This window comes from Rhipicephalus microplus, chromosome 2 (assembly GCF_043290135.1).
Source record: "Rhipicephalus microplus isolate Deutch F79 chromosome 2, USDA_Rmic, whole genome shotgun sequence".
In the NCBI taxonomy this organism is placed as follows: Eukaryota; Metazoa; Arthropoda; class Arachnida; order Ixodida; family Ixodidae; genus Rhipicephalus; species Rhipicephalus microplus.
This window is the reverse complement of record NC_134701.1, coordinates 33,828,201-33,855,353: the sequence shown is the minus strand read 5'-3', so window position 1 is coordinate 33,855,353 and position 27,153 is coordinate 33,828,201. Positions and strand designations below refer to the sequence as shown.

The 27,153-nt window shown below is 43.3% G+C and overlaps 1 protein-coding gene across 1 annotated transcript; it reads left to right on the top strand.

The window, feature by feature from the left end:
* Nucleotides 1-5,962: 5,962 nt before the first annotated feature.
* LOC142788732 (uncharacterized) lies at nucleotides 5,963-9,987 on the top strand. The gene is made up of 2 exons (XM_075884973.1): nucleotides 5,963-7,211; nucleotides 9,197-9,987. Exons 1-2 carry the CDS (start codon nucleotides 5,963-5,965, stop codon nucleotides 9,985-9,987), a joined length of 2,040 nt encoding a protein of 679 aa, XP_075741088.1.
* The last annotated feature ends 17,166 nt before the right edge of the window (nucleotides 9,988-27,153 follow it).

The following is a 27,153-nucleotide window of genomic DNA, read 5'->3' as shown; positions in this document are numbered from 1 at the left end:
GTTTTATAAATTGGATCACGGCGAGAAATTGTTCTCTTTGTGGATACTTTTGACGAAAGGACAGTTTTATGCTCTCGACCGCATATTTAAAGCGCTGCGGTGGGAAAGTGTGCCCACTGTTTAAAAAAAAAAGGTGAACAGTCCAGTAGTATAGACACCTGTAATCAGAGGTCGTTCAAACTCAGCCTGGCAAGGAATTATGTTTTGCTTTAATTCTTTTATACCAGCCACTTTCGCAACAACTTGACTCCTTCGTTGAAAATGTGAAATAAGCGAACACTATGGCTAGCGAGTGTCGACGACACCGCTACAGCGTCCGCAGCGAAAGAGATTGCTATTAAAAGGCCTGTGGTAGATGAGGCTGCGCATGTGGACAGCAGTGAAGTAGTATATGTCCAGCCTTCCATTTACTTCGAAAAAGGCAAAACAAATGCCTGAAATCTATTTTCTCTCGAGTAGTCCGGCACGCGTACCTGCTCGGCTAATGATCCTGCAAGGTCTGTAGATTTGGATATAAACTTCTGTATAGGCAACGCATTTTTATGCCCTATTGCGCAGTGTTGGTTGCCAGTAAGCATTTTTGTTGGTATTATCGCTTCTAATGCCCCTGTCACACGTGTCAACATAAGTGCACTTTGAGCGATTGTACTTACGCTCACAAATTTTCATTTTGGTGCTTCGCTGCTACAGAAAAAAGCGAAGTGTACTTTGGAAGTGATGACAGTGGCGATTGTTGGGTTGTAGAACAATATATATTTGTTACTTTTGCGCCCGTGTCTCATCGTCTGACCACGTTGTTTTCGTGGAAGTAGCGATCGTTGGGTTGTAGAACAATATATATTTGTTACTTTTGCGCCCGTGTCTCATCGTCCGACCACGTTGTTTTCGTGGAAGTAGCACCAGAGGCACACACCATCGTAAACAACTAGAGAACGACTCGCCTACACGTGTGCTAGTGTGGCTGGAAGTAAACAACTCAACGGACGCGGCCATTGCACCGCATGTGCGGCCACATCCCCGTAGCGAATGTGGCCACAAACTGCTTGAGAGAGAGAGAGAGAGTAGTGAGAATTTTTGTTGATTTATGACTTATTTTAGTACATAGCAAAATCCCTTATAGAAAAACAATAGTTTAAAAAAATGACCACAGTTTCCCGAGTGGGAACATTGCTTAGCATGCGGAGCATATATGTTGAACTGTGATAAATGTGGTTTGTAATTTGCGACATGCGTGTGCGTTATGAGTGAACAAGAGTGAACACGAGTGAACATGAGTGAACACGCACGCATGTGTGCTGCGAAAGACGATGTTTATTGATGAGACACTTTGAATATTTTGAGCAAGATGGCTTTATGGTCCGTAAATTGAGGGTGATTGCGTCTGATTGCAGCGGTCGAAGGTCGAAATTTGCAAAGACGTGGTCGATGCACGTCCCGCGAACCGTGGTCGGATGATGTTTGTCGTCGTGCGTTGCTCGTTTCAGCGAGTGCCGCGACTCCATGTAGTCGACCACCCAATCGTCCTTGATGAAGTAAACGTTGAAGTCGTCAGCTATCACGAAGGGTCGTCGTTGCGGTCGTTGTTTCAGGTATTCCTCCACGGCTTCGTCGACGTACTTCTCCACGGCGGCACGCGATAGGTTTGGTGCGAAATACATCGTGATGACGTCGACTCCACAGACGCTAGAGACGCAGCGACGAAGGGCGGCGCACCCCGAAACTCGATTATTTATAGCGAGCGCCAGTCCCAGCCTGCGCATGCGCGCGTTAGCATACAGCTGGCGCACGTAAAACTAAAAGTCGTGCGGTGCGCGGAGGGCAGAAGCGAGTGCTTCGCGCGTTGTGTTGAGAGGAGGAAGGGATGCACAGATGGCTGGCGGAGGAGGAGGGGAGGCTGCGGATAGCGACGGCGCATGACTAGCCCCTCGTATTACATGCTCCGCATGTAAAATAGTACGAGCACCGCATTCGGCAAAAGCGTATTTTTAAGCAAGCCACTGGTACCGAGGCTACACACTTGGTCGCAGCGGCGTCAGGGTGGAGAACGCACTTGCCGGTAAGTGTACTTTGCAGCGAGTGACACTAAACTTGCTCATGTAACAGCGATCAAATGACACTCACGGCTCAGTGTACTCGCTCGTAGTGCACTTAGGTTGCCACGTGTGACAGGGGTATTATTTATCCGCGCTTGTGCACCCCCTATTTCGCAAATTCGTAGGCTGTTCAAGCCTGCTCTCCTACACTAAAGCCCGCTTCAGCCAGAGTTCTGCTATTATAAATGCCTGTGTGTGTTGCGTCCTTCTGCCAGAAGTGACTATTTTGCTATAGCGAACTGTTATTTATCACACTTTTGAAAGCACTATCACACGCGGTAAGGTGAGTATTCTTCATAGATATTTATTGTTGCGCTGAAGGCGGCTCCTTGAATCATCAATGCAGGCTTGGCTCGCTCCTCATGTTGGCCAGCCTTTTTGAACTCGGCCAAACGGTGGCTGCTGAAGGAGCCAGCTTTGATGGCAGCTTGCATGAAGTTGAATACTACATACGCAACGCATCCATGGTGAGTTGCCAATTCTGTCTTGGGCTTGCTTTCTACAAACAACGGGCTTTCGTGGCATTAGCCGAGTACGGGAAGGTCATCGCAGTTGGTACACAAAATGGGTACAACCAAGTTTATTGAAGTTGCAAGCTTCGAGAAGTTACAAGCTCCATAGGAATCGCACAAAGCATCTTAGCTAGTGTTGTTGATTTTTTTTTATTTTGTGCTGCTCTTTTTATTACGTGATCTGCTACATGACCACTGTTCATGAACTTTGTGTTTTTGTAACAACTACGGAAGTCCACTTTTTTGTACTGCACCCCTTACACAATGCCTCAACGAAGGCCTGTAAGGTATCTCTAAATAAATAAATAAATAAATTTAGTGCGAAACGCCTGTTTTATGAAGAACACTTTTGCATGTTTTCGATAGTCTGTGTACGGCCATTTACTTGAAGGCTACAAATGGACTATTATGGACTCCAGCGTCTTAAGGCCATGGATGACGGTACGACTTCATTTGTAAAAGCTCGTACGAGCGTGCGCAGTAACGCAGCCACATGAAATTTGGGCAAGAAGTGGCTGAATGGCTGAATTGCCATAGGATTGGTGTAAGCACAAAGCATGTCTTAGATAAGGTACGCTCGTGCGTGTGATATATATATAAATAAATAAATAAACATATATATATATATATATATATAAATATATATATATATATATATATATATATATATATATATATATATATATATATATATATATATATATATATATATATATATATATATATAGTCAAGTAGGTCCTCCGTGAGCAGTCACAACGTGGTTTATTTCGACGTTTCGGCCTAGAGTCTGGCCTTCATCAGGATTGAAGGTACAGTTTGTTGGTGCTCAACTTTATACTATCTTAAATCAGAAAGAAACAGGAAAAAAGACAGAAAAAAAGAAGAAAAGGAAAAGGAAAGAAAAAAGAAACCACAAAGAAAAAAAAAAGAGAAAAAGAATACAAGGTGGACTTCCCCGGGGCGCCCCCTTTCCACACTTCCTTCCACCTCCCCCTTCATCTCCAGAAGTTCCTCTTCGGTCAAGCCGAGCAAATCAGCATCAGATACTACTCCACGGGTTGTGTTCATAGATCTGTGTGGCGTTACAGTGATGGGAGTGTCACCAAAAGTTGACAGATTCTGTAGCTTTTCAAACTGTTCTTTTTCTCGAACTTCAAGGAGGAGGTCTCCGCTGGCCATTTTGGTAACTTTGTACCCGGCTCCAAGAGTTTCTGTGAGACATCTGGCTACTACAAAGGGGATACAGTTCTGGCTTGCTTGCTGCTTATCTCACTATGTATAACATAAAAATGGAAAAGTTTTCATTTGATCGATTGAAAAAGCCAAATTCTTCGGTGCGTACGCGCTTTAAGGCGGTACGATCATTTAACAAGAGAAACGCTCTATGCATTCCTGTTTATTTTCTTCAGAAGCGTTGGTCGCCACCCACCACGGATCCCAACGAGGGGATGTTACAAGTTTGCGGGTGCTAAAACCTGCAGACGCCAGCCGTACAACGCAACTATAACCCAATGCGCCTAGACCAAGGTAGGCTATTTGCACAGGGTTAACCCTAGCCGCCAGGAAGTTTGGAAGTAGGCAGAAGAGAGTAGAAGACAGGACAGACAAATAGTGAGAGATAAAGACGAAGATGTAGAGAGAGAGAGAGATAGGAAAAGGCGACTGCCGATTTCCCCTGGGTGGGTCAGCTCAGGGGTGCCGTCTACGTGAAGCCGGGGCCAAAGGGGTGTGTTGCCTCTGCCGGGAGGCCTTAAAGGTCCAATCACCCAGCGTCGGCTCAACCCCCAGGATCCCTTTTTCCCCGGACACGGCAAAGCCACGCACGGCTAGGCGTGGGAGGGAGTAGAAACTCCCCCGTTAGCTCGGGTCCGTGGTGTCGCTACACACCAAACGCCTACTTGCACAGGCGCCCCTGCGGGGTTGCAATGCACTGAAGTTGATTCATGTTGCAGCGTCCAGGACCAGAATCCTCGCGAGCATCAGCGCTTCATATCAGCTTCTGGTGTTGTTGATACGCATGTTCCAATTCGCATCGTTGTACAAGTGCAAACTGGTCATATAGACATCTGTGACTGTTCAACATATGTCTGTGAGTGCAACATTTTTACATATACTTATTGTCATTTCATCACGCGTCGCCTAATAAAACAATTGCAACACGGTCACCTTCTCTTCACAGGCTTCGCATAAGATCGATTACCAGATACGTGGGTTTTGCCAAATTTTTATGAGAAAAGCTTCCGCAATATTCTTTGTTTTGTTTTTATGTCGTGATGACGCAAAAGTTCAGTTACTGGACCACGCTTTGTGCAATAGACGGACAAATGTAAAGCCGGACCGAATTTTCTGCGTTCTACTGTTTTCGCAGGCGAATTTTTAGGCAGCCTTCGGTCTACCATATGTACACCCTGTCACAAGACAGTAAAAGAGGGTTAAAACTTTTTGACTGATCATTAGTGAAACAATTAGCACTTCTAAAACCCCTGCCAATTAATAACGAAGAGTGGCTTGTCTGTGCTGTTCCAGTCAGTTCTGGAGCACATTTAAGTTCGATGTTCTGAGGCCAGAAACTGCGCCAGGATTTGATTTTTCACATAATATTTTATTCGACGTGAGCACTCGTGCACACACGGAACTATTGCAAAATCCTGTCTATATTAAAATCTAACGCAAAAACAGCAGAAAAGAAAGGAGGAAACAGGAGAGGGCGCTGACTTATGACTAACCTTTAACCAGAAATGCAAATGCACATGTATAATGGGAGGCAAATAACACGTGTCTACTACAAATGTCGCACGAACGTCATCATCACCGTGTCGTCTCTCTGTCTCACCACGCACGTGTTCATCTCAAGATACGAAATCAATCTCTTTTTTTGAGAGAGGGTTACAGATGCCCTACCAATGCATCAACCTTTCAGGCGTGCAATCTCAGCCACTTCCATTATCTCCCTTGTTTTCATTTTTTGTGCCTGGCAAGGACCTCAGTGTCGCGCAACTGCGTTGTGCAGCCACAATCCTTACAATGGATGCCAAGGTGACTGCTGTTGTGTTCTTCACGTCATACTCATGCTCATTCAACCTTGTGCTTGCGAAGGCTTGCTGGCTTGTGGCTCATACTTCCAGCATATGTTATCTGTGTGGTGTTCGCGATAGCACACCTGATAACCGAACTGTCGTTAGTGCGCATGCGCCCACTAGTGCTTAAATGGTAACGCTCAAAGCACTGTCTTCCATTCCCGTGATGTAACCCCAGTCGTACGCTTCGGCAATAAACGCTGTTGTTTGCCCGTTGGACCCTTGGCCTTGTCAGTCCCTGGACGAGATTCAACACTGGCGACGAGGATGGGATGAAAAATGAAGAGTAGCGAGCAGTGTGGTGAAGAAGCGACAATGCGGTCTGGTGAGCAGCTGGGCCAGATGGTGAGCAGAGGGCAGCTGGGCCAGATGGAGTCATTCGACGTTACTGCAAGCGACTGGACGGCATACAAGGAGAGGTTGACCTCTTTTCTGATTGTCAACAAGGTTCCCGACAGCGACAAGGTACACGCATTCCTCAGCATCATCGGACCGCGTACGTATGGGTTGCTGAAGTCGTTGGCTGCACCGGACCTACCATCGGGAAAAAGTTTCGAGCAACTGAAGAGCCTCTTGGATGCACATCTTGCCCCAAAGCCGTCCATAATCGGGGAACGAGCAAAGTTTTACCGCAGAGCACAGCACGAAGGCGAGTCTCTGCCCGAATATGTTGCTGAACTTCGGAAGTTGTCCCAGAGTTGTCAGTTTGGAGCAAATTTGGACGAAGCGCTGCGGGATCGTTTTGTCTGTGGACTACTGCGAGAGGACGTGCAGCGAGTACTCTTTACCGAGGACGACAAACTGACGTTCCCGAAAGCAGTCGAGCGCGCCCTGGCCATGGAAGCGGCCCGGAAGAATGTTGCCGAGACTAGAGTCGTAGAGTCAGTGGCCACACAGCTGCACAAAATGGAGGGAGAATGCAATTATGACCCTGCTGATTTGTACGAGGCGCAAGCGATTTCCGGTAAGCAGCGACTGGCTTGTTATCGCTGCGGTTCTCCGAGCCACACTCATTCAGTATGCCCTCACGTTAATAATACGTGCTATAAGTGTGGAAAGAAAGGGCATATTCAAAGGGCCTGTCGCAGCAACGGGCAATATTGTGGCGGGTATCAGCAGAAACGGAGAGTGAAAACGCTGAAAGTGGTCACGCAGGTGCCACCCATAGGCGTTTCGGAACAAGTGGCGTCCGGCCGCACTCCTATTTTTGTGGGACTGAAAATAGATGGAGCACTGGTGGAAATGGAACTTGACACGGGAGCCGCGGTGTCTATCATGCCTTACAAGCAGTTCAAGCAGCAGTTCCCTTCAGCCAGATGCGGACCAACAGACATCGTCCTGCGCACCTATACCGGAGCACTCGTCCAACCTTGCGGCGTGGCGGTCGTCAAGGTGCAGCACGGGGAGCAGACGGCGAAACTACCACTCTACCTCGTCGATCAAGCAGGACCACCACTGCTAGGGCGTGAATGGCTGCGCACAGTACGGCTAAACTGGAACCAGATTGGGGCCTCAACCACGTCTCAAGGTCAGTGTTCGACTTGTCCTCGCGAACGAAGGAAAGGCTAGAATCGTTGCTCGAAAAATACAAAATGCTGTTTAAGGATGAGCTAGGCGCTATCACAGACGAAAGGGCCGAGCTGTTCTTCAAAGCCGATCACCGGCCGAGGTTCCTGAAGGCACGCAATGTGCCATTCGCACTGCAGTCAGCAGTAGAAGCAGAGATAGAAAAATTGGTGCAGCTGGGAATACTCACACCCGTGAATACATCAGAATATGCCACGCCCGCCGTGCCAGTGATAAAAAAAGATGGAAGCATACGTCTCTGTGGGGATTATAAGACAACGATAAACCCCTCTCTGGACATCACACACTACCCGCTACCTAAAATTGATGACCTATTAGCTGCGTTGGCCGGGGGAATGCACTTTAGTAAGATCGACCTTAACAGGGCATACCAACAAGTACTCATGTCAGAAGAGTCGAAGAAGTACTTGACTTTGAACACGCGGAAAGGGCTGTTTGCAGTCAACAGGCTACCTTTCGGAATAGCGTCAGCACCAGGTATTTTTCAGAAAATAATGGACACAATGCTGAAGGGCCTAAACGGAGTTTGTTGTTATCTCGATGACATCTTAGTCACAGGAAGAAACGCTGAAGAACACCTGGTAAACCTAGACGCACTCTTGAAACGGTTGCTGGAGCGAGGCGTCAAAATAAAGAAAGAAAAATGCGCGTTCTTTCAAAATGAGCTCTGTTACCTGGGGCACAAAATTACTGCAGCAGGAATATCTGCGTCACCAGAGAAAGTTGAAGCAGTCATAAACGCTGCCGCACCGACAAACAAGCAGCAACTGCAGTCCTTCCTGGGTGTCGTTAATTATTATGGAAAGTTTGTGCCTAATCTTTCAACAATGGCTGTGCCTTTTTACCAGCTTTTACGGAAAGACGCTCCTTGGTGTTGGGACGACTGCTGCCGAGACGCGTTCAACGAAGTTAAAAGAATGCTGTCATCGCCGCAGGTGCTGGCCCACTACGACCCGGATAGGCCATTAAAGCTGGCCTGTGACGCATCGCAGTATGGGGTAGGTGCAGTGCTCTCCCATGTTTTTGAGGACGGGAAGTCTAGGCCAGTTGCTTTTGCTTCGCGCACGCTTTCCGAGGCAGAGAAGAAATATAGCCAGCTTGAAAAAGAGGCGCTGGCCATAATCTTTGGCATAAAAAAGTTTCACTGCTATATTTATGGCCGCGCATTCACTTTAATCACTGATCATAAACCCTTACAGCAAATTTTGGGGCCAACAACAGGTATTCCGCCTATCGCGGCTGCGCGCCTACAGCGGTGGGCTGTGACGTTGTCGGCATACAGATACGACCTTCTTTTTAGAAAATCAGCCGATAACGCAGAAGCCGATTTTTGCTCCCGTTTGCCGCTACCATGTGTGAAAGACGAAACGCAGGAGTCGGAAGAGACTTTCTATTCATTGCGGCTGGCCTCCCTACCAGTGTCGAGCAAGGGAATTGCCCATGCCACAGAGCAGGATAACGATCTGGCGAAAGTAAAAGAGTGCATAAGCACAGGCTGGCCAATATTTGTCAATGACCATAGACTGAAACAATACTTCGCCAGACGCAATCAACTGACATTGCATGGAGGATGCATTTTGCTGGGAACGCGGGTAGTCATTCCCGCAAAGCTGCAGAGAGCAGTTCTGGCCGAATTACACGAGGGTCACCCAGGTATAGTTCGCAGCAAGGCGCTTGCGCGTAGTTACGTCTGGTGGCCGTCCATCGAGGGGGACCTTGAGCGTATGGTGCAGTCATGTACAGATTGCCAAGAACAGCGCAGTGCCCCTTGCAAAGCTCCGTTGCACCCTTGGGCCTGGCCCTCAGCGCCGTGGCAGCGCATACATATAGATTTTGCAGGACCATTTCAACAGTCAATGTTTCTTATAGTGGTCGATGCTCACTCGAAGTGGCCCGAAGTTTTTATGATGCGTTCAACTACTGCAGATGCAACAATTGAGTGCTTACGAGATGTTTTCGCTCGTTTTGGGTTCCCTGAGACAATCGTGTCGGATAACGGCCCACAGTTCACGTCAGAGGAGTTCAAGCAGTTTGTAAGGGAGATGGGTTGCCGACACGTGCAAACAGCCCCCTACAATCCCAGCACCAATGGACTTGCGGAGCGTTTCGTACAGACCCTGAAGAACGCGCTAAAAAAGGATGACGTGCATCAACCTATGAAGGTAAAGCTCAACAAGTTTCTGCTCGCTTATCGCAACACGCCCCACGCTACGACACACGAGGCACCAGCCAACTTGTTGTTGGGGCGACGTTTGCGCACCCGCCTCGATGTACTCAAACCCGCCGTGGGGGAAAGGGTGGCTTACAATCAGTTCAGACAGACGGTGAACCGACAGTGTCGTGTGCGTGACGTGAGTGTTGGTGATCATGTACTTGCACGAAATTACAGGGGACAGCCCAAATGGGTACCAGCTGTGGTGATGGCTCAAAGTGGACCAGTGTCTTTCAGGGTACGAGCGTCGACATCTTCAGGATGCTTCGAGTGGCGGCGCCACAAGAACCAGCTACTTCAAGGCACGGCAGGGCTTGCCGAAGACGTCGCGCAAGACGACGGTTTCTACGTGTGGCCACAGAGTGACACCGAACCGGAGCCAGCACCTTCATTGCCTGCAGCTAGGGTTTCGCCTTCACCACCGACGTTGCTGACAGACACTTCTCGAGGCGACCTGGATCGGCGCTACCCGCTACGAAATCGCCGACCGCCTGATTGGTTCTGAGAGGGAACGTGAACTATTAGCTTCCGAATAAAAGCAGAGGAAGTGTGGTGTTCGCGATAGCACACCTGATAACCGAACTGTCGTTAGTGCGCATGCGCCCACTAGTGCTTAAATGGTAACGCTCAAAGCACTGTCTTCCATTCCCGTGATGTAACCCCAGTCGTACGCTTCGGCAATAAACGCTGTTGTTTGCCCGTTGGACCCTTGGCCTTGTCAGTCCCTGGACGAGATTCAACAATCTGCATCAAATTTAAGTTTTACATCGAGAAACCTAATGACCCACCCCACTGGTAACTCATGCGTTAAAACTTTGGCTAGAAATATTCTCAAAATTTGTTTACCACTTCCAACATTAGTGATTGTAGGCCTGCTTCTTCCTTGAGCAAAACAACTAAAAAATCATCTACGTAGCGGAAAACTTTGGTCAGCCTTCAAACCTTCATATGGTCCTGAACCTATTTAAACTTCTCGAATCACATTATACGTTAAAGAGTGTGCAGTAAGTGGATGAAGTACGCTTAGTGACAAGATATCGCTGTCGCATTGAACTCTCAAAGGCGAAACTTAGGAGTCCTTTGTTTTTTTAGGGGAGAAGCTCCTTATGGCGTGGCTTGTGGGTCTCCCGTTTTCGTAATGGGTAACCTGTGGCAAATACCCCCATACTAGTGGCACATACCCACCTTCGTGAACATATCCGCATGTTCACATGTTACAAAAAATGTGGCATGGCGTTGTTATCACGCTCTAAGTGTTATCAAAGCGCTGACAGCAGAAATGCGGTATATACTCTCGTTAGGTACTTGGATTGTTCACTGGATGGTGGTTCTTGTATATGATGAATGTATCATTAAAAGAAGCGAGATGGTGGTACTTGAAGTGTTCACTAGATGGACGGACGGACGCATATACGGGCACACGAACGGATGGACTGGCGCATGGACGCACTGACGGATGGACGCAAAAACGGGTGCACGTGCGAACGTATCGACGCACTGACGGAAGCACGGACAGATTCACGGATGCTTCGCCCCACTCATCATTATTCATTCCCTGGATATGCTGCAATTTTTTACATCTTTTAGCCCTCCTCGGATGCGTGCTCCTGGACTCCACTGGGTGGCGCGGCTGTCTATGCACATTGCGAATAGGCGCCAGCGTAGTCATTTACGCGCTGCATCACGACGAGCTCAAGTGCCACCGGCTTGACCCTGTCAAGCTTTGCACAACTACACTCTAACCTCCTGAATATTTGGCCGGTTGATGTGCAAACACACAAAAAATGAAAAATGGAACGTTACGGGAATGCTCTACGCATTGGGGAGCGAGCCTCGATGTCAGTGCTACCACTTTCAGGTTGGAGAAGTTATTTGACCCACTCCGTGCCACTGCGTCTTTGTGGAGAGAAATACTGCTCCTAAAATATCTCCCAGAGTGCAGCGGCTTGCCGGGAGATGCTGCTCAAAATGCATTGGTGCCTAAGTAAATAAACTTGTATTTAACCGCTATGATTGGCTCACAGTGTGTCCCACCTCACATGCGAAATGTTAACAATTTTTTTGTTTTTTTTCTTAACAGTCAGGAAAAAAAATGGGAGGTCAAAGTGAGATGCAACTGCTGGCTTCCGACTTACAGCACTAAGATATGCGATCTTACCTGCTGAATTGTCCTATCACATGACTGTGATTTCAATTTCTGACGGCGAATATACTCTTGAATAGTGAAATTACTAATTATATATTATCCTTGACAAAACTGCGCAGCATCCCTACTGAAACGTTCCGTAAGATGCGGAGACCTCACATACGGAATTATTGGAATATGGAAGACGTATGATGCGGACTCCGCATAAGACGTATGATGCGGACTCCGCATCTTATGGAAAGACGTATCATGCGGAAAAACTGAAATGTGTGCATGTTACGTCTGAATCTAGTGCAAAGCAATATATTGTGTAAATTGAATAGACGTCCACATCTTGAGTACATGCAATACTGTGTACAAATCACAATATTTTTTCAATGTGCATGTTGAGGGATTGAATCATCGGCATCGTACTAATTGTCGTGATGCGGAAGCAAAATTACCTTTTAAATAAAATACATTACAAAACTACTAAACATGCTAGCGATCATAAATGGTGGTTACATTGAAACACATTTATGCAGTGTTCTATGCAAGACTTAAAGAACTTATAAAGTTATTATTATGAATAGAGAAGCATTATCATACACATCAGCCCTGCTAAAAACAATATGTTTTTTTATTTGTCTGTATGCTCCAGCTGTGAATAGTGACATTGCAGTGTTGATCGTACACAATTGAGGTGACTGCACCGCAATTTCACGAGCTCCACCTAAGCCACAGGATGGTGGCACAATGTAACAGCAATTTTAGAACGAAATGTTTAAACATAAATAATAATCATAGCACTGTGAAAGTGTGGCGCTGTGTTTATCTCATGAATGCCTTGTGGAGATCGGCGAAATGCTGCTTGAGGCTCCGGCACCACTGTAAATTTCGAAGGTCACTACGATAGAACTTATGTGTCCTTCATAGGCACCTGGAAATGAAAATAATTGGCACAAATAATGTCAGAGACCGATGTTAGCACAATAGTTTACATGCACAAGAAATATAACACACAGAATGAAACTGAAAATTTAAGGCACACAATCCTTCATGTTATGCATATGTGAATAATAGAAGGAATGAGTGTATAAATTAGTTCTGCCACATCAAAAAAAACAGCATGCTTATCACAGTGAAAATAACTAGGTTGTCACGATTTTCAATGGTAGAGATAATCGATTAATATGTCCTTATGAAATTATGATTTAAACGCTTCCTGCACAGTAAAACTTTAGGAAATGCAAGTGAAAGCTCTCAATGTTCATTTATTAGTGTGTGCATGCACATCTGCTGCCTTTATACTATACAGTTTGTGCACAAAATTGGCATCTTGAACAATTTTGAGAGTTAAACCTATGCAACTTATGAAGGTTAAAATCACCATGAAAGCAAGCAGGACCAAGCAGGTGCCATTAAAAATCTGTGCAAGCCAGATAACTATAACCGAACTTCACACGTATAGGGGAGCAAGAGTAACAGAAATTCGGCAGCTGACCCGCAAGTCGCGGTATAAAACCCCGGCTCCCTTTCCGATGGAGGCAGAAATGCTGTAGGCATGTGTTCTCAGATTTGGGTGTACGTTAAAGAACCCCAAGTGGTCGAAGTTTCCAGTGCCTTCCACTACGGCGTCTCTCATAGTCATATAGTAGTTTTCGGACGTGAAACCCCACATATAAATCAAGAATAACAGAAAAAACTGCCAACAGAAAAGTTGGGTGCATGTGCTATCTGTAAGTGCTTACACCTTACTACATACAGCATGCTCATTCCATTTTAAATACCGATATTGAAAATAACTGCTCTATTAGGAATGTAAAAGGTAAGGTAGAACTGAACAACTCTACAAAAAGGGACCCTATTATGACATCACGTTTTCTTATAACAAAATTGACTAAGACTCTCAAATATCATTATGCAAGGAAAAAATCTTCAAAAGAACAATCAAGTTTGAAGTCATAATTATTTTTATGGCTACTATGACTATAACCAAGAAATCGACCTCAACATGGCTAATGTTAGTTTTTAAGGCCTATGTTCAATACACAATGAACTATACCACAAAAAGCACAGCGTTCAGGCAAAGAACCACACAAAAAAAGAAAGCAGTCCTTTTTGTTATTACCTACAATGCCCTTAAAATGGTATTTTTACCTCTACTTTCCGCTTTTTATCAAAGTAACTGGTGTGAAACAAGTTAGCTGAAAATGCACTGTGCCTCCAAAACCTGTTGGTTCAATCTGAATTTTTAAAAAATGGTGAAGCTTGCACTAAATTAGGCTCCTCAAGCCTTGGAACAGTGAGACTATATGACTCTTAGGACTACTTTAGTTACTTGTGTTTTGTTTCTGGGCCTAAGCATAAAGACAAGGGCTTAACTGAATTGCTGCTAACAAGCAAATGCTTTCGAAATTGCCCGAGCGTCAAAGGATGCTCATCATTTTGTTGTTTTTTGCACTGGGCTATTCTACACCAAACATACAAGCCATACTGCCTGGCGACCATCACAGATGTATAGTTTAAAAAATGATGGTAATTTACTCTTCTGAAAATAGTTATTTGCAGAAGTGTTTTCAAGAGAAAAAAGTAGTGGTCACGTGGGTACCTTCAGAATTTCGCAGAATGTCGTGTGGGTGTTATTTGTGAGAAAAATTTCAAAGTACCGCTTTTTCTTGCCTTATCAAATTTGATCTACATATTAAGTAAAGATGCTTCTTAAAGTATTTGAAGTCAAGTAACATTAGTGCAATTTTTTAGCTACATAGGCTTTGAAGAATTCAGCCAAACTCTTTATCGTTTGCATTTCTTATATGGCAATACTGCATTTTGTATGAATATTTGAGCCACAAATACTCACTGCACAGAAGATATATTTTACGAAAAAAATAATGTTAGGTCCAGATTACAAATATCACTATATAATCGTTTTTGTCCACATTGAGATGCAATTTGAGCTGTGTGTTTGTCTAATTGAAAATTACTTTTATATGTAAGTTGAAAGCAAATAAACAGTTCTTGTTACATGGCAAGTGTTATCATTACAATTTTTGTTTAAATGAGGAAAATGATTTTTGAAGTCTCCTATTGAGGGCCATGGGGAACTTCGGAATGGAAGCTGTCGTACATCAAATGCAGAAAACAGCCATCATAAGAAAACTTCAAATATTCATTTCTACTTTAAGACAAAGTGTAATCATATAACTTGCCATATAAAGAGAACTGCTTCCTTGCTTTTGATGTTGCGAAAAAATTGCACTAATATTACTGAGCTTCATGCACTACACACAATCACCTTTACTTAATACCAAGACCGAATTTGGTGTAGAAGAGGCAGTATTTTTGAAACACTTTACTTTTTACAAACAACACCCAGACGACATCCTGGGAAGTCCAGAAGGCACCAACGTGGCCTAATATTTTGTTCTCTGCGATATACTTTAGCATTTTGCTGTTTTCAGAAAAATACAGTAAACGAGCACAATATTTTTTTTCAAAACACATTTAGGACGGTTGGCAAAATGGCTGGGATGTTTGATGCGTAATTGCCTCACTGCCAGCATTTATTCTTCCAAAGCTCAAGCTATCACCTCTGTGTTACTGCCTCCCTCACATACAATGCCTGCATAGGAAAGAAAAAGAAAGGCAGGTCCGACAAAGTTCACAAGGCAAGATATTTTCATGTTGGATAAATTCATTACCATAAACAGCAGTAAATAACACTCATTTTGAGTAGTCCAAGACACAAGCTGTATACCAGCATACTAAGAGCGAAGCACAAACTTTTCAATTGAACATGTGTGGTGATAGACAGGAAGCACTTATTGCAAGGCTGATCAGTCTGTAATTAACTCAATGAAGTACAATGCACTGTTCAATCCAATACCACATAGGCATCTTTGCTATAGCAAAGCCATGTGTCATTGATTCATGCACTAGATGGGACAATGCAAATGTAACAAAAAAGGTGAAAAAAGAAAACAAGGGAAAAAAGAAGAAGAAAAGGGGGGATGCAAACTAGGAGCAGTGTAGCACTACTTTTACTTTGCATTCCCCTTTTCTTTCTTCTTTTTTTTCTTTTCTATCATTTATCTTTTTTTTGCTTCCCTTACCCCCAACCTCTGACAGGAGAACACTTTGCATCAGCGCAACCTAACTTGAAAAGAAGCAAGGGCTGCACTCTTCTGCGTTATAGGTTTTTTTTTCAGACAAACATTTCCAACAGGCACACACGCCTATACCAAAAGATGATGTCATTACCGACCCCATTTAAACTAACACGCCAAGGATTACAAGGTGACTTCTAAAGAATAGGTCCTCCTATCGCAATATCGGCCAGCCTGTCTGAAGCACTTCTACTGTTCACCGTGATTACCCCACTAGATGTTTCCATCTGTCGACTCACATCTTATTTTTGGATAACACTAAGACGAGCTTACATTGATGAATACGCACAAAAGTTTAGTGATGTATCATGTATCAGATTAAGCAACTCTGTTAAAAATTATTGATAGCTTGCTTCCAGGCTTTTTATACTGTAGCCTGAAACTTCGTAATGTGTTCTATGCACATGAACCAGATTGACAACGTAATGCACAACATGCTTAAGAATACTGCGAGGAACAAGATAACGACAAAACGACCAGCCACCCAAAGTTTTCGCGGTACATGTTTATAAAATGTTCATGTACCCCAAACGAGGTGCTTATGATACAAGCCGAAAAAACCTACAAGTAGGGCCTTGGAGTCTTCTGGAAGTAGACGTGTTGCATTTTTTCTGTAGAGGGCTTTAGACCCATAAGTGAGGAACAAAACTCCTGTATAATGAAGAATGTTGGCAGCTATCAGTTATAGAAAAACCTAATGCAGCTAATCTTCCCCGACACATCTGTACATTTAGAGAGGTGACGTAGCTTCTGTGATTGTGGCAGTAACTGCAACAGGACCAGTGCGAAAGTTGGCACTACTTGGCTAGACAAATGTCCAAACATGCCTGCCCGACTCCCTCTAGCCATCCTGGCTGAATCTGACACATGATTTCTTAACTGCTGGCTGGACAAAAACAAAACCACTGAAGCACTCACAATACACAGCGTGAAGTTCCTCTGGAGTGGTCAACTTCGTCTTCTGCGATGAAAGAGCAGCACAGTGTACTGATAAGGCACTCCTTGCAATGGTTTTCAATGCCACACAGTGACCTTGCTGTTCCTGTCGAAGAGAGATTCGGGAGCTTGGAGGGTGTTTGCTCTTTTCTGGGGGCTGCTGCCGCTCCTCGTTTTCTGCTCAAGGTCAACCTGCATAAAGTTGTAGACGAGGCTTTAAGAGTTGTATATCATGATATACAAATTTTCGCTGAACACACATTTCCTCGTGGCACACTAAGGAATTTCTTAGAAAACTTGAGGCCTCGCATATGCAAACTTTTACAATCGATCCGAAGATGCACTCGACTCTAAAGAATCAAGTTTGTTATGTAGTGTATATAAAGAAAGGTCATTCAGCACAACCACAACTACAGTTGCACACGAAAACGACATTTTACACGATCCTGTTTATTTACATGGTCCATTTTATTTTATTTACACGGTCCATTTTACACGGTCCTGTTTTACACGATCTGGTCTGCATGAACTCTTGAACCGGGCACCATATAAGTTGAAAGACACACACAGACTTTGAGACAAACCTAGTTTCCCGTGGAGCATCCTCTTGCACCATAACAACACATCTCAATTTAGTTAGTTGGTCAGAACGAGGTGAAAACAGCTCGCACTTGAAAAGCACGGGCAGAAGGAAACGCCTGCACCCTGTGCTTTCTGTACATTCTCGTTGAGGGTGCAGTTTTCACCTTATCCTTATGCAATTTCGCATTTATAACATTGTTCGCTGCATAATCTTTGTGGCGTTAAAGTGTGTGATACCATCATGTGTATCCCATGTAATTTATAAAAATAGAATACAAGATAGCTTGATTCAAAAATAACAAAGTGCATCCAGCGCCATGTCCTGTAGCCATCCTTTTGGCAAGTGGCAGAATGATTTATTCTTCAAAACATATCTTACTTGTAACCACTACAAGAGCTAACTCGTACACTGGCACATTCTGTTTGCCTCTTCAGATTATAAGGTACCTTTTTTACTCCAGAAAATCTTCAAGAAGAATAGAAGTGTTGTAATTGTGAAGAAAGAAAAGTAGAAGGAAAAAAAGATATTGATTGATTTGTGGGGTTTAACGTCCCAAAACCACCATATGATTATGAGAGACGCCGTAGTGCATGGCTCCGGAAATTTTGACCACCTGGGGTTCTTTAACGTGCACCGAAATCTGACTACATGGGCCTACAACATATCCGCCTCCATCGGAAATGCAGCCGCCACAGCCGGGATTCGAATCCGCGACCTGCGGGTCAGCAGCCGAGTACCTTAGCCACTAGACCACCGTGGCGGGGCAGGAAAAAAAAAGATAACCTGCCCTGTACAGGGATCGAGCCTGCGAACTTCGAATAACATGTCCGATGCTCTATCAACTGAGCTACCATGGCGGCTATCCCTCTTCCATTTTGTACGGTATATATGTGCATTTATACATGGAAGAGTCAGTCAGCGCTGCCTGTTACCATTATGGCGAGTGTGGGACACCCTTTTTTTTGCCTACTGGCAATTACATTACGATTGCAATTACGTTACGATTACTTCCAATATCCCTATACTTCTTTGGCAGCATTATGCATCTGTTCGTTCTCAGAAAATCTGCTAGTCACAGGAGGAGGCAATAGTTCGCCATCCCGCCTGAATGCATGTACTTGAACACATGCACAACTGATCAAAAAAAAAAAACAAGTCACACACCGCTAAGATTACTGAGATTCACTGTTTCAGATTCATGAGTAAAGGAAAGAACTATAAATTTAAGGATTTGTTGTCTTTGTTGAACACATTATAATGAGAACTAGCAGAAAATGATGCCAAACAAACTATAGGGGATGTTATCAAAAGTAAGTTTAACAAAACTGTGAAAAGAAAAGTGAACAAAAACGTAACTTGGCAATGTTTTTTGACAATTGAATTGACATTACTTTTTACAACATCCCTTTATTTTACTGGGTAATGTTGTCGGGTAATTCTCATTATTAGAGTGGTGAGTAGGCTGACAAAAAGTATATGGCATTGATACTTCTTTTGAACTCCTGAAAGTTTGAGCAACTTAAAAGAGTGGAAGCTACTTTGAGTAGACCAGAATATTTAGTTGGAGCGGAAAAAAAACGTACACACATTTTTACCAGGCTTATTAACCTATTTTGAGACATAAAAGTGTATGCTGCCAGTAATGTTAAGTACCATTCTTTTGTCACACTATGCACTGTAGCAGGTGTAGTTAGAGTGGTGATAGTGAAGGATTAATCAAGCACGCCACCAACTGCGTTCACATCAATGGTCGCGTATTTTAAAAATAAACCTGCTGTATAGTAAAAAAATTTTAGAGCAATGATGATTTTATCCAAATCAAGTTAAACCGACTGGGTAAGCAAACCATTTGCATAAAATCAAGAGGCATAAAGTGATTAATGTATTATAACTATGTGAACAATTTCAGCAATGCAGGGCAAAGTGACAACAGTTCTATTAAAAACCCCTCTTATTATAACATGCATGAAAAGCACCACACCAGAATATTTTATAGTGAATGTAATATCGAGACTACTAGACTGTCTATTGACCTTTTAGAAGAAGGGTATCTCCTTCAAATTCAAGGGGCAACCACTTAGCCTTTTCCTGAGCTTTTCTGAGAATATTTCCTGAATTTCAGATATCATTAGGATTGATTTAGAGTAAACAGATTTTGCTTATGAATTGAAACCTAGTTCTGTATGTAACTGCAATTATGGGCGCCAAACCATCTCCAATTAATTTTTAACATTTAACTTATTTTTTAACTGCAGCTACACAACTAGCTATGGGTGCCCAAAAAGTAGCTAGAAACAATACCTTTACCTCTTTGAGCCTTTTGGAAGTGTTCAGCTTCTCAGTGGTCACCTTACAACATTTGTTTTAAATACGTGTTTGTATGCCCACTGCTCTTGCTCCTTGTACAATGAGGAGGAGCACATGGTAAGAAGAGACAAGAAAGAAGCATAGCGAAAAAAAGCGAAATAAGCGAGGACCTCTGTTGTATCGTACAATGTGTGTAACATTACTATTGCGACAACATATAGACAAATTGTCACGGCTGTGTATCCATTGTAGAGTCATACACAGCTGCAACACCACGACTAAATTTCAACCTTGTGTTGGTTTAGGATCCCTTTATAGTGGCAAGCTAATGATATCTGCATTTGTTTGGCACATACTGAGATGCAGTGAAATGTGATATGGTAATCTCATTTAGAATGCACGTCATGTGGCTTCATTGTATATGTGGCCACAAGTAACTCTGGTTGCAAAGCAATATGGCAGAGCCTAAACAGACGTCACCGACCACTCCAATCTGAACTTGCCTTTGCTACTTGCCCATTATCATCCCAGCAAAAAATGAATAATTGAATCTGCTACGGGTAAGTGCTAGCTTATGCTATGGACCAAGTATGAAGGGTGTTTTGTCATTATTGAGATCAGTTATTCGTTCAAGAACACTTGCTGTCAAACACAAATACATTGCTGTCGAAGCATCAAAACTGAAATATAAAGCAAAACGAAGTGTCTCTTTAAAAATTACAGGCCACAAGGTGCAAGATAAATATTTGATATACTTGGGATGTAAGGCACGCACAAAAGGTGCTGCCATATTATACTTTTTCTTGTGTTGAAACCTGCTTGCTTTACTCACCCAACACACCTGTAAAGATGCCGTGAAAACACCAAGGAGCTGATGCAGCAAGGTTGAACACATGTCCAGGGATTCCACCATTCCTAAGCAGCCCTACAGCCTCTACAGTCCTGCAACCATTTGTAAGACAAATATAGTTTTAGCCAAAGTTCTTGGTTTACAGACACACATGCAAGACGCATACCCACTCTATAGGAAGTTTGCATGATAATGCGCTGGGTAGCAAAACGAATGCCAATATCAAATATCCCAGCCTGCCACTTCTTTCTTTCCGTTCCTAATTAATCAATCCAAGGTTAATAAATGTTCCCCAATGTGAAGTGTACTAGTAGTCCGGTGAAGAATTGCAATGTATTTCGAACACAGTCCAATTAATGGCAAGTAAGCATGCAATAGCGTTTTGTCAGCTCTTCGAGAAAAGAGCTTGAAGTTTAGCTAAAACCCATGTTTTTTATAAACACCATTCAATTTGATATAAAAGTTGTGAGCATTATGTGAAGGAACACGGATTCATGTTTAATCAATGATTTCTTATAATGTACTGATATGAATGCAACTAACTGAATATGAAACGATAAATTTTGCTCGAAAATTTAGAGTTATGAACACTATCGCACTTGCCTGCTGCATCTTGTCCAAAACAGCGGCAAGATAGGCTAGTTTGTGTAGGTGAGTAGTAATGAGCAGTGCAAAGTAACAACAAGAAACACCAGTAACAACAGTATGGGGCAAGCACAGACTGCCAACTGTATAATTTATTACACAAAAGTTCGCCTGAATATCAGTCAGACAACTTGTGCAAATGAAGGTCCAGTTCGGCATGAACAAGTTACGAAATCAACAATGCCTGCTTTCACTAACAGGACCCTCATTCACATAAAGTATGCAGCGATAGGCCCCTACCGAGGTACGTCACAGCATGATATCACTGGCACATGTAAAAGGTGTGGCTGGAAAAACACTCCCGCTGGTGGCTCAGCCCGGTACAGTCGTGCGGTGTTTGGGGCTAGTTTTAATTTTGAACATGCTGGCAGTGTATTATTTTATAAAAAGCAACTCTGGCAGATTACAAAATCTCACATTGTGCATGCAAGTTTTCTTCTAAGTCAGGCGTATAATGTAGGTGCTGGCCGGTACATTATTAGTTACAAGCAAAGGCGTCTTGCAGGTACACATGCAGATTGCACGAACACCTCTCTCTCTCTACACTAGACACACACATTATATCTTTTAACAAGCACAAGCCACTGTTTAGGGGCATAATAACGCTCTAACGTGAACGTATGCTAATCAACCCACTTAGGCGGTTGGCTAGGTGAATCGAGCCAAGTTACAAATTGTATCGCCCGCGAACGTAAACAAAATGCTGCTTTGCATCAAATGGCACTGCAGGCTTCGTTTAATCAACATTGTAGCAAGCGCCGCGTGCGTCTTCCTCACTACATTGCACATATGAAAAAATCGATCACCATACACATGCATGTTGCCGCAGTTGTCTTGATTTAGCTCCAGTAAGGCCGCGCCGATGCGCCATGGCTCTGCGGGCGTTAGCGTTGTCAAAGCGAATCGGCAACCACACTCGCAAAGGCGCGTAAACTTGCCGTTTCACGACGCCTCGTTCGAGTGCAGCAACACACACTTGCACTGAGTGGCATACTTGGTCTACATAAAAAAATGTCCGCCTTACCTTTAGTTTCTTTCACACTGTCCTGAGGGAAGCGACCACAGGCGTCAGCCGTCACCTCGGAGTCCTTCGAGCGCCCGCCCAACCCACGGATTCCTTGGACGACTCGCACTTGATCCGCACTCGGACAACCGCGGGAATAGGGCGCAATCTTAGCACATCACACGAACGAGGAACGGCGCTTCCTTGCGTAAATTTAACATTTCGTGCTCTCGTGTGTAGCAGCGCGAACACATGAGACACGCACCGAAACGGCATGCCCACAAAAACAAAGAAGACAAACAACATGTGGCTTTAGCTGTGAATGTCTTTGACTTGGATATCTGTGTGAGAAAAATAAAAAAAAACATCTGTCGCTGCTATAAACTGAAAAAAATTTATGTTATCTGGCAAAATAACTTTAAAAGTGATAAACGGTTATTCAAAAAACAAGTTACAACTTATGAATATTTTCGCAGGTCTTTGTTTTGTTTTTGTTCTAGCAGACGACAGCCTCCTACTGCTTCTACGACAGACGTAGTGCGGTTTCACGTTCGGTGCGTGTCGCCGACGCAAAGCTCTACAGTAGTGATATCAGAGTTATCAATTCTCAATGAATCATAGGATGGCTACAAAGCAGTAACATTTTGACATAGTGCAATACGCAATCTTTCAAGGTATGACATTTCTGTGCTCTGAAGCAAATCGAAGCAAGGCGGCCGGCGCAATCAGCTGATGTCACCGCTACGCGAGGCATGGTCGTGCGCAATAGCGTCGCGCCCCACGCTCGATTTGTCATCAAGCGATAGAGCTACTAAGTGGAATACAGCTAGATGCAGGGATTAATGGCGTATCACTCTAATTCCCTGTGGTGGCCGACTCAATCGCAAGAGAGCCCCGGGAAACAACCTTCAACTGCTCAAGCTTGTGTGTGGGTGTAAAAATACTTGTTTTCATCCGCGGCGGGGCAGCAATCTATAGTTGAAAGACATGCGAAAAGCATGTGACGTATATACAATCCCAAAACATATGCACACAACAATAGATAGGATCGCATATCGTACATAAATATGCCAACACATAGCGTGTAAAAAGCAAATTTATATACATAACCTAAACTCACGTGCTACCTTCAGCTCGAATAGCTTACCAAGCTAACGCACTCAGTTCACGTACGCGAGCTCAACTGAGCGGCGCAGGTTCGAGTCGCGCCAAGTTTAATTTTTTTTGTTTTTTTTTCAACGTTTTTATTGTACTGCTATCTTTTCTAATGCCTTAGGTTCTAAAACAAAATAAAAGCAATATTGCGTTCAAGTACGTATGTGGGACTGTGTTTTTTGCGCAACAGTTATTAGTATTTTTTTATTTTCATTATTATATTTTTATTCATTTCATAATATAACAAAATTAAGGACTAAGGGGAACAATGGGTCTGCTTGATTGTGAAGGGACTCGAGAAGTGAGAAAACTCAAACCAAAAAATTTATTTGAGAAAAAACTGAGCATTTCACAGCCGGACCAGTTTCTTCAAGGGTAGGCCCTAGGTATGCGCGAGACTTGCTATATGACTCATCTCAAGCTGTGGCAGTTGAGGGAAGGCAATATCACCGAGAAGCAGTTCTAAAATATATATTGGTTGGTGTTTTTTGATTCCTCCAAAATAAGGGCTGCACAATTGTGATCGAGCCAAACCAAGAATTGCGGGCACGAAGTCATCAGACAGAAAATGAATAATGTTGATTGTTTGAAAAATTGCCCTTAATAAAAGGAAGAGTTATGAAGGGCTACGTAGCTTAAGTCGCAGTAGGAATTTTATATATACATGTAGATAGTTTAAAATGGACAATGTTGCACACACAGACATTGGTTAAATTTCTTTGCAGCACAGTTGAAGCATCTATGTAGAACTGAAGCATCAAGAGAAGCTCATGCGTCCTCACTTTATTGCGCTTTACATCGCTTGTATGCGTCCATGCAGCCATGATATGATATATTTTAAAGCATTTGTTTAACCTATAATCTTCTTATTCATTAAATCTGGCCCATAAGTTGTGTCTTATGTGGCACTACAATTGAAGCGTAATCTGCATGGTGGTCTGAAACAATGCTTTTGAAAAGCTCAAAACGACCCAGCTCCATCGACCATCCGTGCATCAGTGATAAGCACCATTATGTGTTTGTACATATCAGTTGTGCTCTCATACTTAATTATTTTTCTGACCACTGCCTCTGCCCCTACCTCGTTTCTGTCGTGAAGCTGTGGCAAGTTGTGTATAGCTGTATTTATATTGTAGGAGCACATACTATCAATAAAAAATTATTTTTAGGCTACATGCAATTAGTTTCCATAGATTTTCATTTCTTTTGTCGGTGCTCAGGAGAGCTAAGCTCATGGTCGATATTTTAAAATGACATTTCTCTTTGCCAATGTTAATGAGAACAGTTTCATTAATATTGACAAGTTAATGCACATTGAATTTAGTTCTTAATAATATTGTTTCTACCAAAAAACGAGCCCTTGAAGTTATGCTTTTTTGCTTGATTTGTTTTCGTGTGACAGCATGCAAGTAAAATTACAGTTATTGTCATTCCTTGTGAATGACACATTTTCCGTGTGACATACTTTAGCACCTGGTCATCTGCAGAAGTTGTATTCATTCTGGAAAAGGGTGAACAGCGGTGACTGACAACACAGACTAGCCTGCGTTATTCTTTTGTACTATATATTTCACTGTGCATTCATTTTTAACTTTATAGAGCTCGGATTTCCTGCTTAAGATGTGACATTAACTGTAGAGTTTCCACATTTTTGCAACAATCCACATGCCTTTCATACACTATTGCACATTTCCGTAAGCACCTTACAAAATCTGTATATTTCCGTAAGACCTTACATTCTGCATTTTCCTTATGAAAGCCTCTGTACACTCCTTACACTTTCCTTATCCTTCCATATCTTCCATCATGAACTCTCTGTGTGCTCCATAAGTTTCCTTATCTTTCTTTATCCTTCCATATACTCCATAAAAAGCGTTCCATATATGCCATACATTTTCCTTATCTTTCCGTATACTCCATAAAAAGATTTCCGTATACGCCATACAATTTCCTTATCCTTCCTTATACTCCATAAGAAGCTTTCCGTAAATGCCATACAACTTCCGTATATTTCCATAAAACTCCATAATTTTTCCTTATGTAGCATAAGGAAATGTTACGGAGTCCATATATTTTCCGTAAGATTTCATACGGAACGTTTCAGTAGGGATAATCATCACGCGAAGCTGCTATTAAAAAGGAAGTTTCACTTTCAGTTCACTTGCCTTTCATATCTTTAAAATAGCAAATGGTGGCATTGCATAAGGGGTGGCTTACAAGAAAAATGAGCTCTTTGAGCTTCAGTGAATGCTTCTGGATTGGTGAGGGCAAAGACGGTGTAGAGAAGGCCATTACAGTTCACAATGATGCGTGAGAAAAAGGAAGACGAGAAGGTGACACTGTTGGCTCGAGGGCGAGCAACACTTAAGGCATGGCGTGAACGAGGTGAGATAATGCGAGTACGAGATAGCTAGTGGTAGAAATAATGCATCTGATTGAGGAAACTGAGGTAGAATTTGTGTCATAAAGATGAGCAGGCAGTCATGCAAACGGGAAAGACTGGACAGGCCTGTTTGCATCTTTAGTGAAAATACACTTACGTTGTGTGAATATGATGAGTATGTGAACCTGACGGTGCGCTGCTGCGCTATCTTTAGAGCATGTTTGTGGTAACTTTGGTGAGGGTTCAAGATTGCATATGTGAACTCAAGTATTGAAGATATAAATGAGTTGTAAACAATGAGTTCATAACGAGTGGGGTGGCTTTAGTAGATGACGTGTTAGAAAGCCTTAAGTTTAGCTACTGGATGAAATAAAGTTGGGCACATGCGGATAGCGACGCTAGGACATTTACAGATAGTGACGCTAGGATATGTGTAAGAATTAGAGTTTCAATCCGAGTATTAGCAATTTAATACGCACAGAGAAGAGAGCTATGGAAACGGGTGAAGGACCTAACCTTACATTTACCGAGGTTAACAACCATTAGGCAGCGATTGCACCAGTTTAGGGCATTAGTTACACTGCTCTGCAGCACAACCTTTGCGGTGGTATTGGCGGTGAAATTGGTAAACTCGTCTGCGAAGACGCGAATAGAGCTAAAAGCTTCCAAGGGTAGATCATCGATATATGTAAGAAACAATCGGAAGTCGAGTACGGAACCTTGAGGGACGTCGGATGATACGGAAGCAAGGCTAGAATACGTGTCGTTGATACAGACACGCTGATATAGGTTAGTAAGGGCTTCTTTGAATCATAGCATTGCACCCAGATGCAAGCTTAAACGGGACAGATTTAATTAGAGGTGTCGGCGAGGTGCCTTGTAGAGCACCTTAGCACACTCGAGGTTTATGGCGTCTACCCTGGTAAGTATCTAAGTTGCAGTGCAGGTAGTAAAGAAGGAAAAGAGTGAGCTGAGTTTCACAAGGACTTTTGCAAAAACCATGCTGGAACTAATAGAAATAACTGTTGGAATTGAGGAAGTCCGTGATGTTTTTATAAATAATATGTGGCATGATTTTGCTTGATATAACGGCTATGGAGATGGGTCGTTAGTTTACTGCTGAAATTTTGTTGCCAGACTTGTAAACTGCAGATACCTTGCCTACTTTGCATTCATTTGCTAAGTTCCTGTAGATAAAGACTGTGTGAACAAAAGGGTTGAGCAATAAAAGCTTAATTTCGGTGAGTTGGTTCATTGTTGTTGTGTTCTAGTAACAGCGCGACAACTTCACGAAGAGAAAAAAGCGCTTTTTCTTGTCCTTTTCCCCTCGTCCTGAAGTGGTCACGCTGCTACTAGAACACAATCTAGAGGGTTGAGAGTGCGCCAGGAATATTTTCAATGACGTTGATGAGTTGAAAGGTGATGTTATCCACACTTGCTGAAGAGAAGCCTTTATTTTATCAATGAGTGATTCGATGTCTGTGGCTGAAAAAGAAGAGAAAAAAGCGCTCTTTC

Bases quoted from the DNA above. Each gene is read 5' to 3' on its own strand.
- LOC142788732 (XM_075884973.1), top strand. From the start codon at position 5,963: ATGAAGAGTAGCGAGCAGTGTGGTGAAGAAGCGACAATGCGGTCTGGT. The intron at 7,212-9,196 runs GTCAGTGTTCGA...CAACTACTGCAG, and splicing joins GGCCTCAACCACGTCTCAAG to ATGCAACAATTGAGTGCTTA.